A 25,892-nucleotide genomic window follows, 5' to 3' on the forward strand; every position below is an offset into this window, starting at 1 on the left:
TTCAAGACTGAGCTTAAGTAAAATCTTCTACACAAGGTTTTTCTTCATCTCCCTAATTACTAATGTTCTCCCTTCTTAAGTTACCTTGCAATTACTTTTTATTTTGTGTATATTTCCACACATACTTTATTTATTTATATATATTTATTTCCCATATAGAATGGAAGCTCCTTAAGAACTGGAACTCTCTGACTTTTGTCTTGCTTTGCTGTGTTCCACTGCACCAAGCAGAACACTAATACTAAGCAAGCAGCTAACAAATCTTTGTTGCCTGATTGAAAAAATCATTTGTCAGATTAATTTGTAAAAAAAAAAAAAAAAAAAAGGCAAAAAGAGGTGAAAATATTAACAGTAGTAACAATTATCAGAATATAATAAATCAAGTAAAAAAATTAATATGCAAATAAAGGAAGAAACTAGAAACAGTGCAAACTCTCTCCATGAGGATCTGCTACAAAAGATTTAGTGGATAATTACTAGGAAATTGAAGCACATGAAAGTTTAATGATATGCCCAGTTAGTAAAGACCAGAAACAAAATTCAAATACAAATCTTCTGACTCCAAACTAATTTATCTATAATCTTGAGGGTTAACTGGGGCAATGCCATATATATAGCAAAACTCCCACAAAAGTTGGGATATATACAATGAAAACTATTATAAGACAATGATATGCAAAAAAATAACAAAACAGTAAGCATGAAAAAGATCTACTTTTAATTGCAGCTCTGCTCCCAATAAATTCTATGACATTTCCTCACTAAACTTCAGTACTCTCATCAATTAAATTAAGAAGTTGAACTAGAAGTTTCCTAAGATCCCTTCTGACTCCAAAATTCTTTATCATTTCATAAGTTAAGAATGGGAAAGGGAATCACTATTTAATAAACAGTTGGGATACTCTAGAAGAAAAACAGTTGTTTTGATCTATACTTCACATTGCCAATATATCTCTAGTGAATCAATCAATTAAAAGCCAATCTATTACTAGAAGCCAAAAGAAAAAAATTAACCCAGCTACACAGAAGATAAATTTCATTAATAAAGAAATAAAAATTATAAACAGATAACCATACAAAATATTTTGAAGATTTTATTTGCTTGATACCTGTAGTATCAATATGCAATTTCAATCAATAATCAAATTTTATTTAATTTTATTTTTGAATATTTTAAAAAATAAGCATAACAAAATCTAATATACTATATCAAAAGAAACAAAATAAGAAAAATACTCATGACACAAAAACAATGAAAGAATTTTTACCAAAAATAACTTTGTGCAGGAGAATAAAAAACGTGGGCAAGTTCTACTATGGAAAACTGCGAAGGTCCGGGCTAGCTCCTCTGAAGGGCTCAGAATAAGTCCTTGTCAGGATAAGTATAAGTCCTTGCCCCATGTTGTGGGCGCCAATATGTAATGTTCTGTTGTCTCCAGAAACTGCCGATTGCTCTCTGGAAGGAGATCTGCTGTCTCAACTCAATCCCAGACTAGACTCTTCTTCCTCCAGAGAGCCATCCCAACTCTGTCCTAGAGTAGACTCACTCCTTGCTCAGTGTTGTCTTCTTTTATCCTCCCAGAAAATGGGTGTGTGAGAACTCAGGGGCTTGTGGGAAAATTACTTCAACCAATGAATTTGCTCCTTTTAAAAGTTGTTTAAACTCCTTTTTCATATGTAAACTCCTCCTCAGAAGTTCAAAGGGGTAAACTCCCCTTAAAGGCCAGAACCAAAGGAGTGAACTAGAGAATTGTTAAGTACTGACTTAGCACTTAGTAAGAACCTAACATCTCCCCCTTTCTTTTGATTTAGAACATAGGGTGGTCATGACCTTGAAACATAAATCCATCAATATGGGAGGTATTACACATAATTACATAAACACATAGTAACATAATACATGCTAGAAGAATGTAACAAATAACATGATCAAATAATCATGTCCATAAAAATGTCCATAAGTCAATTGTCCATTAGTCTCATCTTGTTTTAGGAAATCCAATGATTCCTGCTGGTTTTAAAATCCTTTAACAGTCTTATCTTGTGTTAGAGAATCTTTAATAGTCTCTTTATCAGCCATACTCTTTCAGTGTCAGATGTTTCTTAGGTCTTCTTTGTTTTGAGGTTTTTCTCTTTTTCTGTCTCTCTCCAGGTGCTTGTTGCCATCTATCTGTTTCCTTCTTCATATGTTTCCTTTTGTCTGTTAAAATACAAGCAAACCCTCTCTCCCAGGCAATTAACCTATCTAATTTCCTTCCATTTATCACTTTCTAAATCTCTTCTCATCATCTGACAATTACATTGGAGTTGTTTGCACTGGACACAGCCCTGTTGGTTTAAAAAGCCTGTATTCTCCCCAAGTGTAATCCATTTTTGCAATCTGATTGCCTTTTGGCTGACTGATCAGGTAATCCCTTTCTTCCATGTGATTGCTTTTCGGCTGATAGATCACATCAGAGTCCTGACCTTTTAAAGGCTCTTTGGGTATAATCTCAGTTGCAATCATGCCCCACCTATCCTTTGATTGATATCTTGGAGGTGGGCCCCACTTCTCATTTCCTTGGGTCAATCTACATTCGGAAGCCCAGTGGAGACACTTGTGGTATTTTGGACATGGCATTTTAGGTCTTCTCTCATTCTGTCTTCTCACTCCATCTCTATATCTACACTGAGCTCTTAGATGTCCAAGTTTTCCACATTGGAAACATCAACAAATTTCTCTAGAAGTCCTTTGCCAAGAGGGACCCTGTCTTTCCATGTTCATCATAGTCCAGGTGTAAAAAGCATTTGTTCCCACTGTAACACATTTGTCTTATGATCTCCTCTAAAGGAGCATCTTTGTCTAATCCTCATATAATTCTTTTGCAAATCTCAATGGCATTTTCCTTAGCCAGATGTCTGGTCATTATTCCTGTAGCAGCATTTTCTCCAATAGTTCTTTAGACAGCAGTTTGCAGACGTCCCACAAAATCCGCAAAAGGTTCATTGGGACCCTGCTCTATTTTAATGAAAGCCTCTCCCCAATCTTTCTGTCCAGGGAGGGAACCCCAAGCTTTTATTGCAGCCTTAGCAATTTGCTCATACACTGTCATGGTATAATTAATCTGTTCTGAATTCTCTCCATACCGACCTTCACCAGCTAAGTGCTCAAAAGTGAATTGTGTGTTAACTCCTGTTTACAAATTGCATCTGACTTGGTTCTTACATAATTCATGAAACTCCACAAGCCACAACTGATTTTGTCCAGGTTCTAAACATGTCCTTGCTATGGATTTCCAATCATTTGGGGTTAGGACTTCATAAAACAAACTATGTAGTAACATTTTAACATAAGCTGATGTAGCCCCATAAAGGGTACAACCTTTTTTCAAATCTTTAATTTTATTCAAATCTAAAGGTGTATATCTTCTCCTTTTTTGACCTACAGCGTCAATATCTTCAATCACAGGATATACATGTATAAAATCACTTATATCCTGTCCTTCTCTCTTAGCTTTAACCAATGCTTTTTCTAATCTTGTCATAGGCTGCTTAACAGGGGATTCTGTTTGTATTTCTGCCTCTTCCCCTCCTCCTTCTTGCTCCACCCCTGAAGGGTTAATTGAGGGAGGAGATGGGAAATGCTCCTGTTGCTCAGAATTGTATTTAACTTCATTGTTATCTGATTCATCCTTTTCACCTAGTTTAGTTGATACCTCCCCATCTGGCTCCTTTAGTCTAACAGTTTTTAAAGCCACTTGGATTAAATTGTAGGTATGAAGTGTATCTTTAGAAACTGAGTTTGCTTTGGAATTGTAATGTTCACCTAACTGCTCTCCTACTAATTTCCACTCAACTGGATCCAATTCTTTTTCCAGAGAAAAACAAGGACATATGACCTTCCCAGTTTTTAAAAGTTCAGTAATCTCCTCCAAAATTATAATCAATCCTTGGCTTTTCATAACCTTGATAATGCTCTCTAAACATTTTCCTTGAACAAAGGCATTTGCCCCATTTCACTGAAATTCTACTTTAGCTCTTTAACAAAGTTAAACAAAGTTTAACAAAAGTTTAACAAAGTTTCTTTATTACGCTTCTGGGTCAGAGAGACTTTTCCACTGAAATCAGGATCTTGTCTGTCCCTGTTCGGGCGCCAAATTGCAAAGGTCCGGGCTAGCTCCTCTGAAGGGCTCAGAATAAGTCCTTGTCAGGATAAGCAAAAGTCCTTGCCCCATGTTGTGGGCGCCAATATGTAATGTTCTGTTGTCTCCAGAAACTGCCGATTGCTCTCTGGAAGGAGATCTGCTGTCTCAACTTAATCCTGACTAGACTCTTCTTCCTCCAGAGAGCCATCCCAACTCTGTCCTAGAGTAGACTCACTCCTTGCTCAGTGTTGTTGTCTTTTATCCTCCCAGAGAATGGGTGTGTGAGAACTCAGGGGCTTGTGGGAAAATTACTTCAACCAATGAATTTGCTCCTTTTAAAGGTTGTTTAAACTTTTTTCATATGTAAACTCCTCCTCAGAAGTTCAAAGGGGTAAACTCCCCTTAAAGGCCAGAACCAAAGGAGTGAACTAGAGAATTGTTAAGTACTGACTTAGCACTTAGTAAGAACCTAACAGAAAACTATGACCATAGAGGTTGTGTTTAAGAAGTAAACTGGACTCAGATATTGTGGAGCTCAAAGTCAGCCCTCAGTCCACCACCATAGTGCCTCTTCAAAAGAAATATGCTCAGATTCCACTTTCTAAATGGAATTAAAGGAAGTAAACAAAAATTTTAAACACAAGGCAATAAAAACACCAAATTTTCACATAAAAAAATAGAAATATAAACATCTTTAAAGTATCACTTTACAACTATTAAAATAGTCCCTTCCTTCCCCCCTTCCCCCCAAAAAAAATCCATTTCTGACTGGGAAATCAAGAGTAAAGGTAAAGAATGGCAGGGGAGGAAAGGAAAGAAGCATTTATTAAGCTGTTATGCTAGGTACTATGCTAAGCTTATCACAAATATCTCATTTTATCCTCACAACAATCCTAAAGTAAGTGCTATTATTATCTCTATTTTACAGTCTAGGAAACACTGAGGCAAACAGAGCTAAGTTACTTGTCCAGATTGACACAGGTAGGCTGAAGCTAGATATGAACTCAGCCACGTTTGATCCCTACCATGAAAGACAGAAACTACAGGTATTTTTAACCACTATTTTATACATGAGAAAACAAACTCAGAGAGGTCAACACACCCCATACTCACAAAACTAATAGGCCATACATAATACAGACTCTCAAACCATCTCACCATGAAATTGTAGAACTGGACTCTACAATACATAAGAAAATATAATGAAGGTATTAGTAACATGTAGCATTATGGAAAGGGGGGGGAAATAAAGTTTCTAGCAGAGTGTAGTAAGTAAGCAAGTAAGACAGAAGCAAAGAGACAGAGGTAGAAAAGGGCTGGATGTTCAGATCAAATTAGGTTAAAACCAACCTTCTGCAAAACTAGCTAAAGAGAAAGGAAGACATCAAACTGAAAAGTACTTAGATGATAAGTTAAGAATTGAGAATTTTATCTAACAAAAAAAAAAAATTGAAGAATAATGATGTAATTAATTTGTGCAAAAAGTAAATTAATATTGCAAGAGCAGAAAGAACTGATTGTAAACAAGTGAGACACCAAAAACAGAGAGACCAGTTAAGTGGCTACCACAGTAGTATACATGGGTAGTAATGAGAGCCTCTAATACAATGGTAAATAAGGGATCAGAAAAGAGAATGCCAATGTACAACCAATGGCAATTAGTCTCCTCTCCCACCAACTTCCACATTCAAAGATAAAACTCATTTTCTAACATAACTAACCTAAAAATATGAAACTGATCAAAAGCAAAATAATCATTTTTCCTTTGCCCACAAATGCTAGTTATCATTTTCTCCACCATACAGTCTCCAAAACATGCTTTTTTAACTAATTTGAGTAAATTAATTCAATCTAAGGTCTTATATTTCCTTAAGTAAAAATACATTTTCCCATGGACTTTAAAAAAAAAAAAAAAAAAAAAAAAAATTTTTCACAAGTTTTCACTACGAGAATTTTTTTTTTAATTTTTTTTTTAATTTAGGAAGAATACAATCATTTTGTTGATTCTCCAGAAGACTAATGTAGGAATCTTTCCCACAGTGGCTCATCCAACATATGATAGACTTACATAATTCATAAGATGGCATTGCAATCATTTCCCAGGGAAAATTAAAAGCCAATATTTCCTTGTTTTTCTCTTTTGTTTATGTCCAATTTTGAGCTTGTGAATGTTTTGCTTTTCAAAAAAAATGTTTTTTGCATCTCTGTCATCAATTTCTAAGTTCCAATTATTTGATATGAAAGCAAAAAACCAATCAGGATTTTAAGATACCAAATTAATCCATTCCCCAAGCTCAATAAAGGAATACAAATACAAGATTCCAGACAATAATCTGTTCTACTTTTAAAGACTTTTACAATAGCATGACTCCCCTCCTTGGTTAATTCAAATGTTTATAAACTATCAATTTGTCTACATTATTAAAATTTCCCTCTAATTAAATAATCTTTTTTTGTGTGTCCTAGACTCCTTTGGCAGTCTAGTAAAGCTTACAGTCCCCTTCTCAAAACATTGTTTTTAAATGCATTAAATAAAATATAAATGATTAACAAGAAAACTAATTTTACTAAAAATTGTTAACAAAAAATTAAAATGATCCAAGAGTTTGTAATGCTAAATAGAGGCTTGTTATATCAATATCATTTCTAATTTCATCACTAATTGTTACCAACTAAAGCAATGTCATGAAAGACATGAAGAAAATACTATGTCAGAAGAGTAGTTATATTTACCATTTTTCAGGACAATGAGCTCTCCATCAATATTACTTGACAGACAAAAAACTTAGGAACTATAAAAATGTACTTCTTGAAACTCAAAACTGTTTTCATTTTAATTATCATTACTATATCATTCTAAAATGCTACAAAGGACTTCAGATGTTAAATTTCATAAATATTAATCAACAGGATCTACATATATTTCAAGTATAATTATGGGACCATTCAAAAATATATTAAAAACTGATCAAAAGCTTGGTAGTTACAGTTTTTATAAGCAATTGCCTAAACACAGAATTAACCCTGAACTCTCCAGTATGACTATTAAAATTTTCCAAGATGTTGTTACTTTTGAGCATCCAACCTTAATTTTACCACCCTTACTACTAGATACAGCCAGACTAGTTAGTTATACTATTCCTAAAATATACCACAAACATCCCTGACACCATGTCTTCATTCAAGCTGTTGGTTCTATTTAAAACATCCTTCCTTCACTTGCCAGTTTCTTTCTGTACTCATTGTTCAAAGTCCAGTAAAAGCCCAATTCTCTAAGAAGTCATGCCATGAATGTCTTCTTTACATATATGTGCTTCCACAGAATAACTGAACAACCACTTAACTTTCAAAGTAAAATAATTCTTGATTGTTAAGAGTAAGGCATAAGCAAAGCAACTCAGAAAATAAAGGGTCAACAGGTAATTTTAAATTCACTGGGAATAAGTTTCTTAGGCATCATGAATACATTCTGGAAATTCATAGATTTCAAATAAATGAATGACACTATGCTAGAAAGGGATTGCCAAATTAATCTACCTCCTACCTCCAAGTTCTGCTTAATTCTTCTGAATCCCCTTGCTCCAACATAAGAATAAAAAAGCAACAATTTGAGGAAAATTCCCCTTTCATTAGTTCCTTCAGTATTAGTCAAGCACACATTTTATGGAAAAAGATGAAAGCTGAAGAAGAGAAAAGAGAAAAGACCATTCAGGGGATCAGCTTAGATCTTTGAAGAACTTTTTCTTTTAATGCAGGGATTCTTAAATTGAGGTCCACATATCCACAAGGGATCCATTTACACTTTTATTAAATTCAAAATGAAACTTAGAATTCTTTCACTTTAAGGTCAACAAACATTATTCTAAGAAGGGGTTCATCCATATCAGTTTTTCCAAAATGCCAAAGAGGTTTATGACACAAAAAAGGTAAAGAATCTATGTTTCAAGTTTTTGCTAGACTTCAGGCTACATCTATGAATCAAGAAAACTAGAAAAGTTAGAACAAGGAAAGAAATTTATAAATGTAAAGTGAAGAGAGAATATAAGGAAATTCTATGGTAAATAAACAACTCTAGCTAATAATATGAATGAATTAAAATTTGCCTACTCAATATCTAATTTAGGAATGCTATCTCACTTCTTCTCCATTAAATGAGCAATACTAAATAATTTAAGTTCAAATTATACAAAAAGTTAAAATATTTTTCCTAATCATTACCTGTCTTTTTACAATGTCATGTCTAATATATAATTCCAGGAAAAAGCAGATGGGAGAAAAAAGGGAAGGGAAGATACAAGTGAGTGAAAGAATAGGGTCCTTTCCCCCTCCCCCATTTTAATACTGGTTGACATCTATTAGAAGAAAAAATAAGATAGATAAAATGAGATCAGTGTTTCAATTCTTATATTCTCCTTACAAATTATATAATTAAAGGAAAAACAAAATTAAAATGATTGTGATGACTTAAAATCACAATTTAATCCACACACATTCATAATCAGTTTCCCTGATACCTGTTCCTAAACTAGAAATTCAAATCAAAGGCAAATGCCTTACAAGGGCTTCTACAATATAAGTCAAGTCTCTTGTTAGCATACTCCTGATACTGACTACCCTATCCTGATACTTTAAGGATCCTTCCATCTACTCTGATGTTCTAAGTTTCATGTTTTACCATGTGCTCTGATGATAATTCAGCAAATTTTCTAAAATGTTTTTATATTTGTATGCAACATGCACACACATTCTCACATACCAATATACATATATGTGACTAAGACAAATACATGATAAATTTATACAAATCTTTCCCAAACTATTGAACTACTACAATAGATTATAACATCTTTTTTTTATTTTCCACTACCTATTTCAAACTTGCAAAAAGTTTACCATAAATGTAAATTTCTGAAAAAGAGACAAAATAATGCACAACTACTAAATTAAATAAACCAAAAAAAAAAAAAAAAGAGACATATATTATACTACTATATCTGAAACTACTTTAGGAAAACTCAAATTATTTTAAAAATGACAGATATAATTTCTTATAGCCTTAGACTTAGAAATGTATTAAAGAAAAATGTGCAAATTTTTATTCTTTTTGGTAATCAGGTTTAAATTTCCCGTTTGATCACCAAAACAATCCTGATAATATTGTGAGAATTTCTTAAATAATCAGATAGCTGAAAATGTTGCATAATTCCTTCTTAAAAAAGCAAGGCACCTGGAAGCTGAGATAGAAGGATGTTTGGTTAAACTTGAGCCTGAAGGTATTGACTCATTATCTTCATGTTGCCTTCTTAATTCTTTCTCTTTTTGCAGTTCTTCCTCTTTCTCTCTGGCTTCTGAAAATGAAAGGAAAAAAAAAAAAGAATTCATACTTGAGCTTCAAAAATTTCGGTATTAAAAAAACAGGAAATATGGTAGTTTTCTTAAAATTAACAAAAGCCCCAAATACTTATAAGCAAATTGGATAAATTTTCAAATAAAGTTCTAAAATTTAAACTACTAACATTTTAATTACAAAGAAAATTCCATGCCACACATTTTAACAAAATGAAAAAAATATTTGCTCTAAGGCAAATACTGTCTTTCATAAATATAACTGTTGTGAATATTTTAAAGACAGGGTCTTTTTTTCCATTTAATGACATCTTTAAGACATAGAAAAATCATGATTACTGAGTAAAACAGTATGATTAGTTATATTAGTTATATAATTTTTACTGTGTATTGCTCTCAATAGTTTATGACAGTGTCAAGTTTCACAAACCACTAAATAGTATCTCTACATGTCGGGTAATGTTGGATTTTCACTTTTTTTTTTTTTTTTTTTTTTGCTAAACTGTGTGAAAAATGAGATAAATCAACAATGCAAAGAGAGCAAATTGAAGTTTTTAATTGTGTTCAGAGGAGACTACACCAATTGTATGCAGCAGTGAACCCAGAGCATCCTTATAGATTAAAAAAATTAATATATAAACAACATAGGAAATTGGAATTTAACAGAAAACAGGAAGGAAAGACAGACAGACACATATGATACCAGTAATAGAAGGGAAAAATAGAGATATCTGCCTTAGAAAACAGCTGGTCACTAGAGCTATGGCTTATATACCAAACTTGATTTTTGCAAGAGGCATGATCTAGCTTCCAGCAACATTGTCCAGAAGCTCAAAACAGACACTGAGGCAGTATCCTTTTGTCATAATGGCAATCAGAGCCAATGTCTTTCCCATTACAATCATTTTCTAATCACAATGGCAGCAAGAACACTAAGCCAGAGTTTCTTTTCCATCAGTGGATTTCTCTTATCACATATCACATTCAGTCCTAGATTACAAGTATGATTAACCTAGAACTACATTCTTACACAACTTATCAATTTCTTCTCAGGATATATACCCTCCTATGTTTGTTAGCAGGAATTTCCAAAGACAGATACAATCATTGGGAAACACAGTATATTAGAAAAAGCAATATTAATAGAATAACTATGATTGGTATTATAAAGCACAAGGTTTTCTTTCTTTCTTTCTTTCTTTCTTTCTTTCTTTCTTTCTTTCTTTTTCTTTCTCTCCAAACGTTCCACTGAGATACGCCCTGACGTTTAATATGTTCTAATTCTGAACCTAACTTTCCAATTCAGTTCAGATAATAGATATTGTTTCATGTTTGATCAGATAGAAAGACATAGCACCCAGCTCCCACTAAGGTACTTAATTTAATTAAGATGTTATTTAGCCCCCATTAAGACATTTCCTTGGCTAGCTAGTAAATAATCAATTCTGCAATATTAATTGTCTAACTTTAGTTATATTAGAAATGATCTGGCATTGCTGATATTTATTCATGAATCTTTTAAGTAAGCATTAATAAATTTAAGGATGGCAATGAGGTTAACTGGTATCCTAATAAGGAAAGAATGCTCTGAGATAAGACACTCCCTTAGCTCTAGATATCACTAATATCATTTAACTTAGTGTCATCAGGGAACCTCAGTTTCCAAATGCATCCCTTTGGAAATATGGAATATGTGTGAATGTCAGATATGATTTTTTCCCCCCATTAAGCAGAGTCTAATTACCAAGGGATATCATGTGAACTTCATCTTATGCCTACACACCCAGAATAGACCATAGCTCAAATAGCCCATCTGAAACATCTGCCAATTAGGTAGCTATCTACCTACCCATTACACATTTCCAGGGTTCCACTGGCAAAAGTCTCTCCATACAGGGTGAACTCTTGATTAATCTGGTCAATATTCGGAAAATATACCCTAATGAAATCCTATTTCCAGAGCAGAGACTACTCAAGAGGTCCTTCACTTCTCCCTGATGGCAATGTAGGAAATGAAATTGTAAATGGACCTATTCCATAGTCAGCTCCTCTAGCTCCCCTACCACTGAGGGAGAAGGGGAGAAGACGTGCACAATCAGAAGGATATACTACATCCCTTGGTGGTGGGTGGAAACATTCACACATGCCCAACTATTCTCTTTAGTGATTGGGGCTACTTCAGCAGAATTTAAGCTCACTCCTCCTAACTGAAGGGTTGATACTCTATATACTCTATCACCTAGCAATCCTTAATTTAATTTTAATTGATTCATTTTCTCTACTTGTCTTCAAGATTGTAGGTGATAGGATGTGTATTATTTCTATTGCATCCCTATTTTCTTGGTAAATTTTTGAGTAATGCTGCCAGTAAAGAATGTCTCCTGGATACTTTCAATGAATGATTTTTCTTAAATGACTTTTTATCACTGTAACCGTATGACTTAGAAATTTTTCAGATCAGGTCAACAGTTGAGTTGATCTACCAGGAAGAAAAGATTTCTACAACTCTTGCATTTGGACATATTTACAAAATGTATCTGAAGTATGAAAAATTAATTCATCAATGAAATTAAAAGTCCTGGAGAATCTATAAAAGCACACTTTAAAATGCCAATAAGTTGTAAACATTCAATAAAGAACAATTTGGTAAGATTTCCATCTTTTGTTCAGTTGCAATATTTTTCATATTCAAAAAAAATTACTGTGCAATAGTCTGTCACAGGCCAAACTTTGGGCAAGTTCATATTGCTTCCTTTGTTTTTTACTATTTTGAGAGGCAAGAATTCCAATAATCTTCTGTCATTCTTAATGGTTTGCAAATGAGCTTGTATTTTAAATGGAAAATGAGAGACAGCATGTAAAGCTTAAAACAATTACCAAAAAATATCAAAAGAACTAGAATAACAATATCTCTAGTATTCATAGTAAGTCTTCTATAAAGAACTTAAAGATATATTACAGATAAAGAATCACACAAGATGAGATGATACAACTGATTCATCCTTTATACTGGTGGTAGAAGTATTCAGATGCATGAGTACTTCAATTGAAATATTATAGAAGTTTAAAAATCACATACATTTGTTTAAGAAAAAAGGTATTACATCCTTTAAACTATAAAACATTTTAAAGTATTTAATTATAACTCTATATTTTTATGCAGCATATAGCATTTAACTTAAAACAAATATAAAAGCAGTTATCTAAACTTACCCAAAACTTTTCTACTTCTTTCCACAGCTGTTCTTCGCGTTTGCTCAAACATGGCTTCCAAATCAAATGTCCTTGCTTTCTTTCCTAAAATGGAGAGGGATGGATGACAGAGACAGTTGATAATGCATAGTGTACAAAATTTTTGATTTATTAGTCTAACTTGTAGCACAGACATGACCATAATATATCACAACAGTGTACCAAAACAATGGATTTCCTTTTCTCCTCCAATTACCACTTCTTTAAACTAGAAATCCTGGTCCTGCTATGTGAAGGTTAAGTGGATAAATTTGTGTCTGTCTGCCTGTTTTAAGGGGAAGAAGAAGGAAAGCAGTGATTATGTCCCTGATCAAAGAACTTAAGAATACTCCTTTGAGAGTCAAAAAAAGCCCCAAAGTACATATATAATTAATAACCTAAGTACATATATATAATTATAATATAATACATAATTACCTACTTCATAGGGTTGTTATATTCCTCAAATGAATTAAATGTATGTCAGAAATATACATACTTTAAGGCACTCTATGTTAGTTAAAATGCCCTATGTTCAGACATCTTCAGAGGCTTTAGACTCCACACAGGTAAACAAAAATAGGGAGGACAGGAGGTGAGTCAGAAAGAAAAACAATCTTTTAGCAAAATACTTTATATTTCTGTTTTGCAAGCTACAAGTGTACACATTACTGAGAAAATATAAGTGTAGTTGTCATAGTAATGGTAGTAACAGAGGTACCAAAAGAGAGGCATAAAGAAACAGGAAGACAAAAGTTAAAGTCCCACCTATGACACATGCTGGCTGATCATTTAAAATCTCAATGCCTTAGACCAATATCTTAAGACTATAAGTGTGCAGAAAAGGTGTTGATTTGCTTTGGAGGATCTAGTTTCATTACTGATAGTTCCTTATACCAATGAAATTGCAAGACTAATGCAAATGATAGTACTGTTGTACTGAAGTAGTCAATACTGATCTACTAATATTGTATGGGATTTACCAGGAGTTTTTCAATCACAGCACAATTATTCAGTGCCACCTCTTAGCCAGTGCATGATTTCAAATACAATATCATAGTCATAAAGCAGCTTTGCTCTTTCATTTTTTCTTTTAGTCACTTTTGGGAATAATGACATATGTGTGTATGCATATATTTGTGCGTATGTGTATATATATGTGTGTGTGTATATATACACACATATTATATATACACATACACACATATATACAAATACACATACATACACACACATATACATATACACACAAATATATACATATATGGATATTTGGATGTGGAATCTTTGTCTTTTGCCATAAAAAGAAAAGAGGTGAAAGTTGTATATATACTTGTATATGTGTGCAAGTATGTATGTATACACACCAATACATACTAGTTACTAGCAAAGTGCTTAGCAGAGGGGCACTTAAAAAGTTTGCTGATAGCTAACATGGAAATGTTTTGCATGATTTCATGTTACGGGCCAGAACTTGAAACAAGGTGCTAAGTGATTATGTACTTAGTACTTTTTAGACTTCACACCTTTAGAGAGCATATATAAGGAGGAGATTCACAAGTCAAGGAGATTCACAAGTTGGGCAGAAATATAAGCAAGAAGCTCTCAGGGCCAGAGACACAAGCCCACAGAAACCCACAAGCCCACCCTCTGGGAGGAGGAGTCAAGATTCATTCCAATTTCCACCTTTGTGCCTGCGGGAGACTGAAGAACAAACCTTTGGATTCAGAGACATTTGGAGGGAGCTCTTGGAACCAAGAGAGAGGCCCAGGAAAAGAGACAAGACGTTGAAGGAGAAAATAAAGGATCTCCTGGCTGCATTTGGGATTATTGAACTGAACTGAAAGGAAGGCTGCCTCCACAAGCTCCTCAAGAAACCTGCTCACAGACAACATCATATTCTAGAGAACACTACAATTTCACATATATAATTTCTATCATATTCTTTGCCTTTGCAATGGGTTGCAAAGGAGGGAGAAAGATAATTTGCAACTCTTTTTTTGTTTATGTGAATGGGAAAAATAATAAATTTTGGGGAAATAAAAATTAAACATTTGTTGATTGATGTCAAACACATACATACTCATAGTAAATATGCATAGTAAGTGATATGAGGTCACAGCAGCAATCTATCCATTTTAATTTTTGTTGCGCTATTCCTTTCAAAGATGCCTTTCCCATGTGTTTAGCCTTCACAGAGCTCCTATTTATTGCCTAGCAGCTGCAACATAGTTATCTACCCACAGCAACCAACGTACACTTAGTACCAGGCTTTGCAGAACCTTTAGACCAGTGGTCCTCAGACTTTTTAAATAGGGGGCTGATTCACTGTCCCTCAGACTGTGGGAGGGCCGGACTATAGTAAAAAGAAAACCTCACACTCTGTCTCCACCCCTCAGCCCAATTGCTATAGTTTGAGAACCCCAGCTCTAGACCTAAAACCTTGACTCTGAATGCAAAGAAACTGAATCTGCTTCCTTCCTGCTGTGCATTCCCCGCACCTCCCGCACCCTCCAACCCCAGCTTCTTCCACCTCCACCTGTTCCTTCCTCTCCCCTTTCTCCCCCTCCTCTTCTTCTTGCTCCCTTTTCTTCCCTCTCCCGTTCTTTTTTTCTCTTTCTTCCCTCTCCTCCTCCTCTTCCTGTCCCCTCCTCCCTCGCGCCAAAGACCGGGCAGCGAGTTGTCAGGGGGCGCGCGGTCCTGGGGACTTCGCTGAGGCAGTAGACTACAAGGGGTGGAGTCAAGACTATCCTAGGGGTCACCAGCACCCGAGCCCTCAAGGCCGCTCTTCCTCCCGGGCTGTCCTGCAGCGCCGCCCCCTCTCCGGCGTCCTGAACTCACCAAATCCGGTGAAACCCATGGTGGAAGCCAGCTCCGGATCGGCCGTAGGCGCGTCCGTGCCTGTGAAGCAGGGAAGGAGGGAGAATGGAGCTACGTTAGGACACATCTATCAATCCCAGGCCGCCCCTGCTCCCCGCCCAGAGACCGAACCCACCATCACCGCCTGTAGAGGATTCCATGCCGGCTTCCCGGACAGGTAGAGTCGTAAATCCCAACACACTCTCCCAGCTCTGAGCAGCCGGGCGGAAGTGTCTTCGCAGCTGGGCGGAAGTGTCGCCAGAAATCAGGAAATGACGCACACGTCCTAAGAACGGGGCCCGCGACTCCGGCCGCAGCGCCGTCCTGGCGGAAGCGACGACTAATAATCAGAGTGCCCGCACTTGGGCGGTATCCTGGGATCGCGGATAGGAAAGCAGTCGCAGAACGAGCCCTTGCCCTCGGGAAGCTGAGATTCTTTCGCGTGGATCTGTGTATATGCAGAAAAAATTTTAACGGATCCAAAAGGCTCGTCTGTCGGGCTGAGCTCCATGAGGCTGAGTGTGGGAAGGAAAAGCATTCCACGCATGGCTCCGAGACGGGGATGAGGCGCCGGAGGAATTAGAAAGCGTGAAAGTGGAGTCATTAAGGGGAATCAGATATATTGAGGCTGGAAAAATGTTTGGACTAAGTTGTGAAGCTCTAAAAACCAGACAGGGGTTTACCACAACTCCGTTTCCCCACCATCCTGTGTCCCTGGAATCCCTCTCTTTTCTGCTGCCTTTTGTGTATAGTCTATCCCACTCCCATTATATTGTATTGTGTGTTGTCTACGGTCCAGCCCAGATACAGTGTTTCTGGATAGCAATAGCATTTAATCTCTATCGCTAGAGATTAGCGCAGCGCCTAGCACATAGCAAGTGCTTAATCAATATCCTTACTAAGTAAGGAGGCAGAAGTGAGGGTGATCACTGTGTACGAGGAAGTCAAGTGGAGATTGTCAAAATGTAATTGGCAAGATCTGACAGCTGCTTGGTTATGTAGCATCATCCCAATACTAAATTGAAAACCATAATTTTGTTTATTCTGGACCTTATTTTATCCATATAGGGAACTCTCAATTGAGGAAACTCTCCACCAAAGCTGATCAGTGATGTTTCCCCCTCCCCCTCCCCCCCAGGCTGGGGTAAAGTGACTTGCCCAGGGTCACACAGCTAGGAAGTATTAAGTGTCATATCAGATTTGAACTCCGGTCCTCCTGAATTCAGGGTTGGTGCTCTATCCACTGCGCCACCTACCTGCCCCCCCTGATCAGTGATCTTAAAGAATTGCCTAGACCACTGACAGGTTATATGATTTGTCCAGTCACATTTCTAGTATGTGACAAGTCTTAAATCTAGATCTTTTTGGCCTTCTCTTTTCCCACTCTGTAACACAGATTCTCCACGATCATATTATTTAAAATTACAATAATGTGAAAATAAATAGCTTTATTTTTTTGAGACTGTGAAGTCTTTGAGGGAAGCAGTACAAGCATTATTATACTTATTTTGCAGATGAGGTAAACAGACTCCTCGAGGTAAATTGTTTTAAGTCACATAATTGACAAAAATCATTTAGAATCAAGTTCATTTTCTCCAAATGCCCTTTTCATTACATCATGTTTATGTTTGGATTATAAATGATAATGCTAAGGTTTCTGAATTTATATTTCATTTTAAAAAGGGCCATTTCAGAGGATTTTCCTTAATTCATTTAATACATATTTGTTAAATGTTGCGTAGCAAGCACTGGATTAGAGCACGGGTTCTCAAACCATAGCCCACAGGCCAAAGGACATTTATGAGCAGGCTGAGTTATGGCAAATGGACTGAGGGGTGGATACAGAGTGTGAGGTTTTGTTTTTACTATAGTCCAGCCCACTGGCCCCCTATTTAAAAAGTTTGAGGACCACAAGATTAGAGAATGAGAGTCATAGCAAGATAAAAGATAGGATACAAACCCATTCCAGCATGTTTGCCAAGAAAATTCCAAAAAGGGGTCACAAAGAGTGGAAAGTATTTGAAATGATAAACAACAAATGATACAAAAACAAGTTTGAATATGTTTTAGAGAAGTTTAGAATACCAAGAAGTCATAGGAGAAAGATTACTTTCTACTGGAGCTGAAAATCAATATTAAACTTGAGTTTCACAATAAGTATTTAATCACAGAAAAACCTGAGGCACAGATGGATTCTGATTGACCCTAAGCTATCTATAGACTTAAGGACCCATCCTTCCTGAAGAGCTAAAATAACCATGCTAACAGTGTTTGTGAAGGCCACCTCTTAATAAAATTGTGAAATATGAGAAATTTATCATAATCCTCTACTTGCTACACTTTTTCTCACAACATAGATACATTCTTATTCCAATCTAAGACAGAGAAGTTCAGGAGACACAGACTAACAAAGATGGTACTACCATCTTCACCATTTGTTAAGTAAGCTTCTATGAGGAACAAAATATCATCTATAATGTAAGTACAAAGACACTAGGAAAAGAAAAAGATGAGGAAGTGAAAATATAATATGTCACATTTTCAAAGTATGAGATCCCATTGTTTGTTGACTAAAAAAAAAAAAAAAGTATTTGATTCCACAGAGCAAAATGCTGCTTAAAGCTGCATAAAGCCTTTAAAAGGCTTCCTTCAAATAAAAGGACTTTCATACATACATTAAAATTATACAATATTCCTCAAAAGGTACAATAGAAATAAAGTTCAATTATGCCACTGTTATTAATATTAAGCAAGACATGAAAAAGACATATTCTCATGAAAGATATATTACCTCTGTCATGAAAAGTACCTAATGCAGAATATGGAAATCTACAAATGAAGTCTTCCAGATACTCTTGTTTTACATCCAAGTCATTAAATATAGCAAAGCCTTAAATTTAATTTATAATGCCTCAAAAAATTTGAGTTTGACTCTGGATTGAAGAAAAAAACAAAGATGCCTGTTGTCCAGACTGCAGCAGGCAAATGGATCTTTACTACCTTTACAACTAGCCCATCATCTAATTTTGGAAAGACATTTCAATTAGATGACAAATTAGATAATGAGTACAGAACTGATAATGAAGAAGAAAAGCAAACTGAATTCTGGAAAAGTGTACAATATTACGTGATAACTAAAAATAAAATTATCCAAGAGATCTAAGAGAGAAGGATATTCAAAGAAAACACCATGGAAGAGATGATATTTAAGTTAAACCTAAAAGTATGTTTGAGAACTCATTGGGTGAAGGAGGAAGATGTATAACAAGGACTCCCTTAAGATTTGCTTGGGATCATGGTTTTTTGGTATTTTTTTTCAGGATCAGTATATGTTAGGATTACAAGGTAATAACTCAGGTTGTCTAAACAATTCTCTAGCTCACAGTTCATCCCTTTAGGAGTTTACACCTTTAGACTTCTGAAAAGGAGCTTACATATTTAAAGGAGTTTACACCTTTAAAAAGGAGTTCTGAAAAGGAATTTACACAACCTTTAAAGGGAGCAAGTTCATTGGTTTAAGGAGTTTCCCACAAGCCCCTGAGTTCTCACATGCCCATTCTCTGGGAGGATAAAAGAAGACAACATTGGGCCTGGACAAGCAGTCTGGATTGGGGAAGGACAGGAGCTGGAGGAGATTCAGAGCTCCCAAGAAACCTACTCACAGAGAAAAGATTATACAGAAAAGAGATCTCCTCCCAGAGAAAGATTACAATTGAGAGACAACAAGAACCTTTACAAGTATATAGTGATTTTTTATTACCAGTTATACAAATCCCAATCAGTACAACAGAGAGAAAGGAGGGGAAAAAAACTGATAAAAAGCCTTAGAACTCACCTGTAGTTTTGGTGCCATAATATAGAAAATCCAGAAAAAAAAAAAAAAACACCAAACAATGGTCAGAATATTAGTAGGAGAAACAAGAGAAAGCAGTGTCACAAAAATTCAGAATATATTGGAGGAAAGGGAAGTCAACAATGTGAAATGCTGCATAGAGGTCCATATGAATGAAGAATGAGAAAAAAGCAATCAGATTTGGCAATTAAGAAATCAGTAGAATGGAGACAAGTTTCCGATTCAATGTAAAATGCCAAAAAGTGAGTGTCAATAGAATAAATAGAGGCAACAAATATAGACAGCTTTGTCTAGGATTATTACCAATAATAAAACTAGGTTATAGACAACAAAGAAAACAAATACACATACTACAATAATGCTTAAAGATCTGAAAGGTCTCCTATATAAGACCAAATGCCTACAGATACTGATAAATCTACTTGAACCCTTTGTTCAATAATTAACAAACTCTCACCATCCCTATACCAGTGATTCTGAACCCCAATTTTCATTATTCAGACTCTCTCTGTCCCATATTGCCTGTTCCCTTCCTATTTCCCTTATCCCAACCTCTCTCCTAACCAATGTCTTACATTAAAGCTACCCTCTTAACACTATTTTTTAGAATTGCTGTTCCATTATTAATAAACTTAGTTCAAATTAAGCCCTTTCTTTTCCTGTTGCTTCCATCTTGCACTGAGATCTGACTCCCTCCTGGTGACCCAGATTTCATAATCAACTTGAACATCTTGTGTAGGACTTTCATTCATACTCCCAACTTATCGGTCAAGGTGAAGGAGTTGTAATAAACATTCTCTTCATTGTCACTTCCATGCTCTCCATATATTTCTATCACTTAGAAACCTCTCCTCCTTTGAATTTCATTTAATCCATATTTACCACCCAATCAAGAGTCTGGTACCTATTACCTATCAATCATTCTTCAACAATTTTCAGTGCTTGGTTCATAGTCTTTTTTTCCTTCCCCAACTTGAATAACTTCAACATCTTATTATTCCCTTAAACCTCACAGTTACTCAATTTATTTCTCTCCTCTATTTGACCTCGACCATACATAGAAATTGCCAACACTCACAGGTGTCCCACATTCATGTTTATAAACTCTGTAATTCCTTTATTCTGTCTCTCCTCTTCAGTTCCAAAGCCTATTCTTCATCCTCACCATGAATTCCAATGCCTAGACCCCTCACTTTTTTCCCAGGTCACCAGTCCTAGATGGTCTTCACTCTCCTTCCTTCCCTCCTTTAAACCCTGCTAAATTATTCAACTCTAGCCTCTCCTCTTCTTTTGAATCCCTTGTATCCTACTGCTAACTTTTGCTGTGCCAAGTTAAGATTTTCCCAACATCCACTGCTTTCTTCCTATTTACATGCTGCTTTAAAAAATGAAGAAAATCACAAAATCATGCTGAGCCCACTACAAATTTAGATAATCTTAATTGATCATGCCTTGCTAACAAGGCAATCCTTTTATATACTTCCCTGATTCATTATATCATTCATGACAACACCTTTCCTTATCTTTGCATCCTTCTTTATACCTCCCATAGCTACTCCTCAGTCCCTCCAAAACAATGAGAACCTTACCTCATATTAAACTAAAAAAATTTTTTAGCTATTTGCCAAGCACTGCCTCCTATCTTCTCCATTTCATCATTTAGATGTCTTTCTCCACTATCTCATACTTGTCTTATACAAAGAAGTAGTCCTTTTCCTTGCCAAAGCCAACCTTTGAGTGCCTGAGAACAATGCTTGGCACACAGTAGGTGCTTAAATATTTGACTATTATTGACCTCTGGAAGCACATGATCTCATTCCATCTAGTCTTCTCCAGAACATTGCCTCCAATATATCATTCCCATTTTCACTAATCTTCTTTATTATTGTTGCTGTTATTATTTTTTATGTATTTTTGCTTTAGTGATTCTTTTTATTTCCCATCGTATCAGTTTATATCTTATTCTTGGACATCTCAATATTTATCACATTCATTTTATTCTCACAAAACAAAAATATTCAATTACATTCATTTAAGTCAGTGGAATTCTTAACAAAACAAAGGATTTAGGTGTTCACAAAAGACAAAATAGAACATTCTAATTAAACAAATTTAAAAGCTCGACTTTTTTCCTCAAAGGGAAAATACATATGACTTGAAATAAGAATAAGTGAGGTTGAATTCCAGCTGTTACTTTTAGTGGCTTGTAACTGACAACCATGTACTTCATTGATCTGGGTATCCTTTTCTTTTGCCCCTGTAAATTTCTTTTTTTTTTTTTTTGCCTTATTTTTTAAATGTTTTATGTAAAGCTGTTTATTTTCACAACACATACATAGATAGTTTTCAACATTCACCCTTGCAAAACCTTGTGTTCCAATTTTTTTTCTTCCTTCCTTCTCTCCAATCCCTTGATGACAAATAATCTAACATGTTAAACACGTGCAACTCTTCTATACTTATTCCCACAATTATCATGCTGTACAAGAAAAATTAGATCAAAAAGGGGGGGGGAGGAAGAGAAAGAAAACAAAATGCAAGCAAACACCAACCAAAAAAACAAAGTGAAAATACTGTGTTGTGATCCATACTCCGTCCCCATAGTTCTCTCCCTGAGTGCAGATGGCTCTCTCCATCACAAGGCCATTGGAATCAGCCTGAATCACTTCGCTGTTGAAAAGAGCTACATCCATCAGAATTGATCATCATATAATCTTGTTGCTATCTCACTAATTTTTAATCTCTCCCTGTCTACTTGTTTCCCCGCTACCCATGTCTCTCCCATTTGCCAAAAAAGTCTTACTTGATCTTTCCATATCTATTATTATCCCATGTTTCCTCCCTTTTCTGGCCAAATTCCTTTAGAAAGCTATCTGTAATCACTTCTACCATTTCCTCTTCTTTATTTTTGATTTTCTGCAATCTGGTTACCAAATTCATTAAACAATGGAAACTTTTAACTTTTAGACTGATTTTATTTTCTAAATCTAATGCCCTTTTCTTGATCTTTATTCTTCTTGACCTCTCTGTAACCTTTAACCTATGGGTTACCTTCTTTTCCTTGATACTTTTTTCTTTCTGGTTTTCATAACATTCTATTTTTTTCCTATCTGTCTGACTGCTATAATTAGATAATGTTCACTAATGGTGGATGTCCCCCACAGCTCTGTCCTAGGGCCACTTCTTCTGTACTATTTCTTTTGGTGATCTCATCAGTTCCCAGAGATTCAAATATCAGGCTCTACACAGATGATCTTGATAGCTATTTTGTCCAACCTTAACCTTTCTCTTGACCTCGAATTACCTATTAGACATCTCAAATTGGTTATCTCATAAACATCTTAAACTCAACATGTTCAAAACTGAATTCATTATCTTTCCCTCAAATCCTACCTTGTTCCAATTCCTTATTACTATCAATACCATTCTCATCCCCAATCTACTTGAAAGTGTAGTCAATTTCACCTTCATTATAGCTCTTCTGACACTACTAGTGCTCTGCTACAGGCCCTTATCACCTCACAACTGGACTGTTTCAATAGCTTCAAGTTTGTCTCTCAAACTTGGAGTTTTTCCCCACTCTCATTCATCCTCCATTCAGCTATCAATATGATCTTGTTAAAAGGCAGGTCTGACTATATGGTAAATGATTATTGCCTAAAGATCAAATATAAAATCTTCCATTTGGATTTTAAAGCCCTTTTATAAGATGGCCTTTCTCTTCCTTCTCACACTTACTTCTGAGAAGATTGAGATTGATCCTGTATCATTTATTTATTGATGGTATTTACAACTAAGTGATTTTTTTTGTCCTTTAAATGCTTTTGTCCTGTAATCACTTAAGTCATGAGTCTTTGTCTCTGAACTTCATTCAGAATACAGCTATTCTGTAAGGAGTAAGATAAAATCTAGCTCTCCTAATAATCACTGATCTATTCTTGCCTCAAAGAATTTAGCTGATCTTAGGAAAATATTTGTGATCACAAGAGAGTTGGGTCTAATGTCTGGTTTTTCTGTCCAAAGTATAGCCTTCTACCTGGACCCAAACAATGAGCACTTCTCAGTCTCAAGAAAGGAGAGGGTTGTTTTATCCCCTAGTACCAAACTTCTAACTAATCATGTTGTTCCCTGTGCCTCCCACTTGACTGACTCTTTACCTTCAAAATGAACACTTAAAAGGACATAGTCATTTCTATAGCTTTATGGAGTGCGCTCCAGGCTTATCTGTCTAGTGTGTTAAATGGCAGCAAATTAACTGCCAGTCCAAGTATGGAAGGGACAGAGGATCCTTTAGGGCCTATATGGAGGCTGAATTAAAGAACTGACTACTATGTCTTTCTATTATATCTGCCCATCTATAACCAATTATATTAGCCCTTAACTGGATGACATCACTTACCCTGTTCTCTTTTTTTCTCTCTAATCCCCAACATCCATAAAAGGGGAACTATTCTTTTGCTTGGGGTCTTTGACCTAGAGACAAACCATTGACCATTTACTAGCCCTTTTAATAAACATTATTTTGTTAGAAGAATTGTGTCAGTTTATCCTTTTGTTCAATTTCATCTACAGTAGGCCCCTCTTCTTATTCAGAAATCCAGTGACACTTTATTGCAGTTCTTCCAATGAGATATTACAGCTCCCCTCTCCATGCAGTTTCCCTGGCTATTTCCCACACTTAGAACTCTCCCCCTTCTCATTTTTGCCTTCTTTTTTTTTGTCTTCCTTCAAATACCAGTGGAATTGTCATATTCTGCAAGAAGTTTTTCCTGGTCCTGCTTAATCTTAGTATCTCTTTGTAGAGTATTTCTAATGTATCATATGTGGTACATATGTGTGTACAAAATTTATACATAATTGCTACAGCCTTTATTGTTATTTCCTCCATTAAACTATGAGCTGGAGATGGCCCTGGGTGAAATGGGAGATCTTGGCCTTTTTAAGCTAAAGTCTTCAACAGGTCTCAGTTTGATTGAGAATATCTCCATTCAGTGATTAAAACTAGGTAGCAATTGAGGCAAAGAATTTCTTCTTTTACCTAGTCCAAAAAAACAAAAAACAAAAACCACCACCAACAAAAAAATATAAATAAATTTTAAAAATCTGGAAGGGGAAGATCCTCACAGTTCCTGACAAAAACAGATATTATAAAAATAACAATCATTTCTGCTTGCTGATTTGAAAAAAGTATGGCAGGTAAATTTGTTTTCCTAAGAAAAATAAATGGCACCTTGGAGAAAGCAAATGTCATGATTGATCTACTAACTAGATTATCAGTCCATGGCCATCAGGGACCACCTGGGGTTTATAGAGAAGATCTAAATACCTGGATGTGGTTTTGGGTGGGGAAAAAAAGTCAATATACCTCTTGGGTTACACACCACTATACAACTACTGGTTATGCACCATAATAATCTACTATTCTCTTTCCCTTTGTTCTTGATAATGAATCAATCAGCAACTAAGATAGTAGAGATGTAATCTTGATGGAGAATGGAAATGTTCAAAAGCGGAGATTACCCAGTATATCTAGCCAGAAAGGGATTGATGGAAGACCCATCTAATACTCCAATTTGGGTCCCATTATTGAATCCAGGATACAATAGAATTCATTATCATTAGAAACATAATCAAGATAGCCAAGATCTTTTTTTTTAAGGGCTGTTATGGGCCAGAACTCTGAACTTCTTACAAGGTACTAAGTGGAATTGATGAGAGACGATGGTTATCTAGTTTAGCATGGTTAGTATGATTGATTTAATCTTACAACAAATAATGGTTTCCTAGAGATATAATGATTGATTTATACTCAGTGTGGATCATATAAGCAGGGACAGAGAGACATAGAAGACAAGCACACTAGAAGCTCTGGGAGCCAAGGAGATAGAAATTCATTTCACCTTCAGTCAGGCTCCTGGTGGCTGGCCTGGCCTTCTGCACTTCCCCCATTAAGACCAAGGCCAGTCTGAAAGGCTCTCCAGAAAGCTGCCCAACCCCAAGAAGGAAATAATAAAGGATTTAGATTTTAACACCTGGCTGTTCTTGTGGTGATTATTGAATTGAAACAAAGGCTACCCCCAGAGACCCCAAGAAAACCAAACTAGAGAACATTACAAAGGGCCATGATAACCTTCCATTAAGGTAGCAAACAGGTGAAGCCAACTCATATGCTCCAATATAATGAAAAGAGTCCTACATAATCCATTTGGTAAGATCAGACCAATTATTTTCCCTGAGGGTTCTTCTCTAGAGGTCCCTTTTCTATGTGGTAATGATGAGAACCTTCAATAGGCAGAGATGGACAGACATAGCAATTAATTCAATTCTACCTCTATATAGGCCTAAAAATTCCCCTCTCCCCACAGTGGGTTGAACTTTATCTTCCAGTTAATTTGGTGCCATTTAACAGACCAGACAGCTAGGCCATGGGGCCACAATTTATAAATCAGTAGGGATGACTATTTTCTTTTTAATGTTCA

General features: G+C 35.7%; 1 protein-coding gene across 1 annotated transcript in view; it reads right to left on the reverse strand.

Moving 5' to 3' along the window:
• WDR70 (WD repeat domain 70) overlaps window positions 1–15,812 on the reverse strand; it is a 295,974-nt gene extending 280,162 nt beyond the window's left edge. Inside the window, 4 exon segments of the mRNA XM_074282629.1 lie at window positions 9,352–9,472; window positions 12,684–12,767; window positions 15,543–15,602; window positions 15,697–15,812. Of these exon segments, the coding sequence (XP_074138730.1) occupies window positions 9,352–9,472; window positions 12,684–12,767; window positions 15,543–15,602; window positions 15,697–15,721 (290 nt within the window). The 5' untranslated portion in view covers window positions 15,722–15,812.
• Between the last annotated feature and the right edge of the window lie 10,080 nt (window positions 15,813–25,892).

The sequence above is a fragment of the Sminthopsis crassicaudata genome, chromosome 1 (assembly GCF_048593235.1).
Source record: "Sminthopsis crassicaudata isolate SCR6 chromosome 1, ASM4859323v1, whole genome shotgun sequence".
In the NCBI taxonomy this organism is placed as follows: Eukaryota; Metazoa; Chordata; class Mammalia; order Dasyuromorphia; family Dasyuridae; genus Sminthopsis; species Sminthopsis crassicaudata.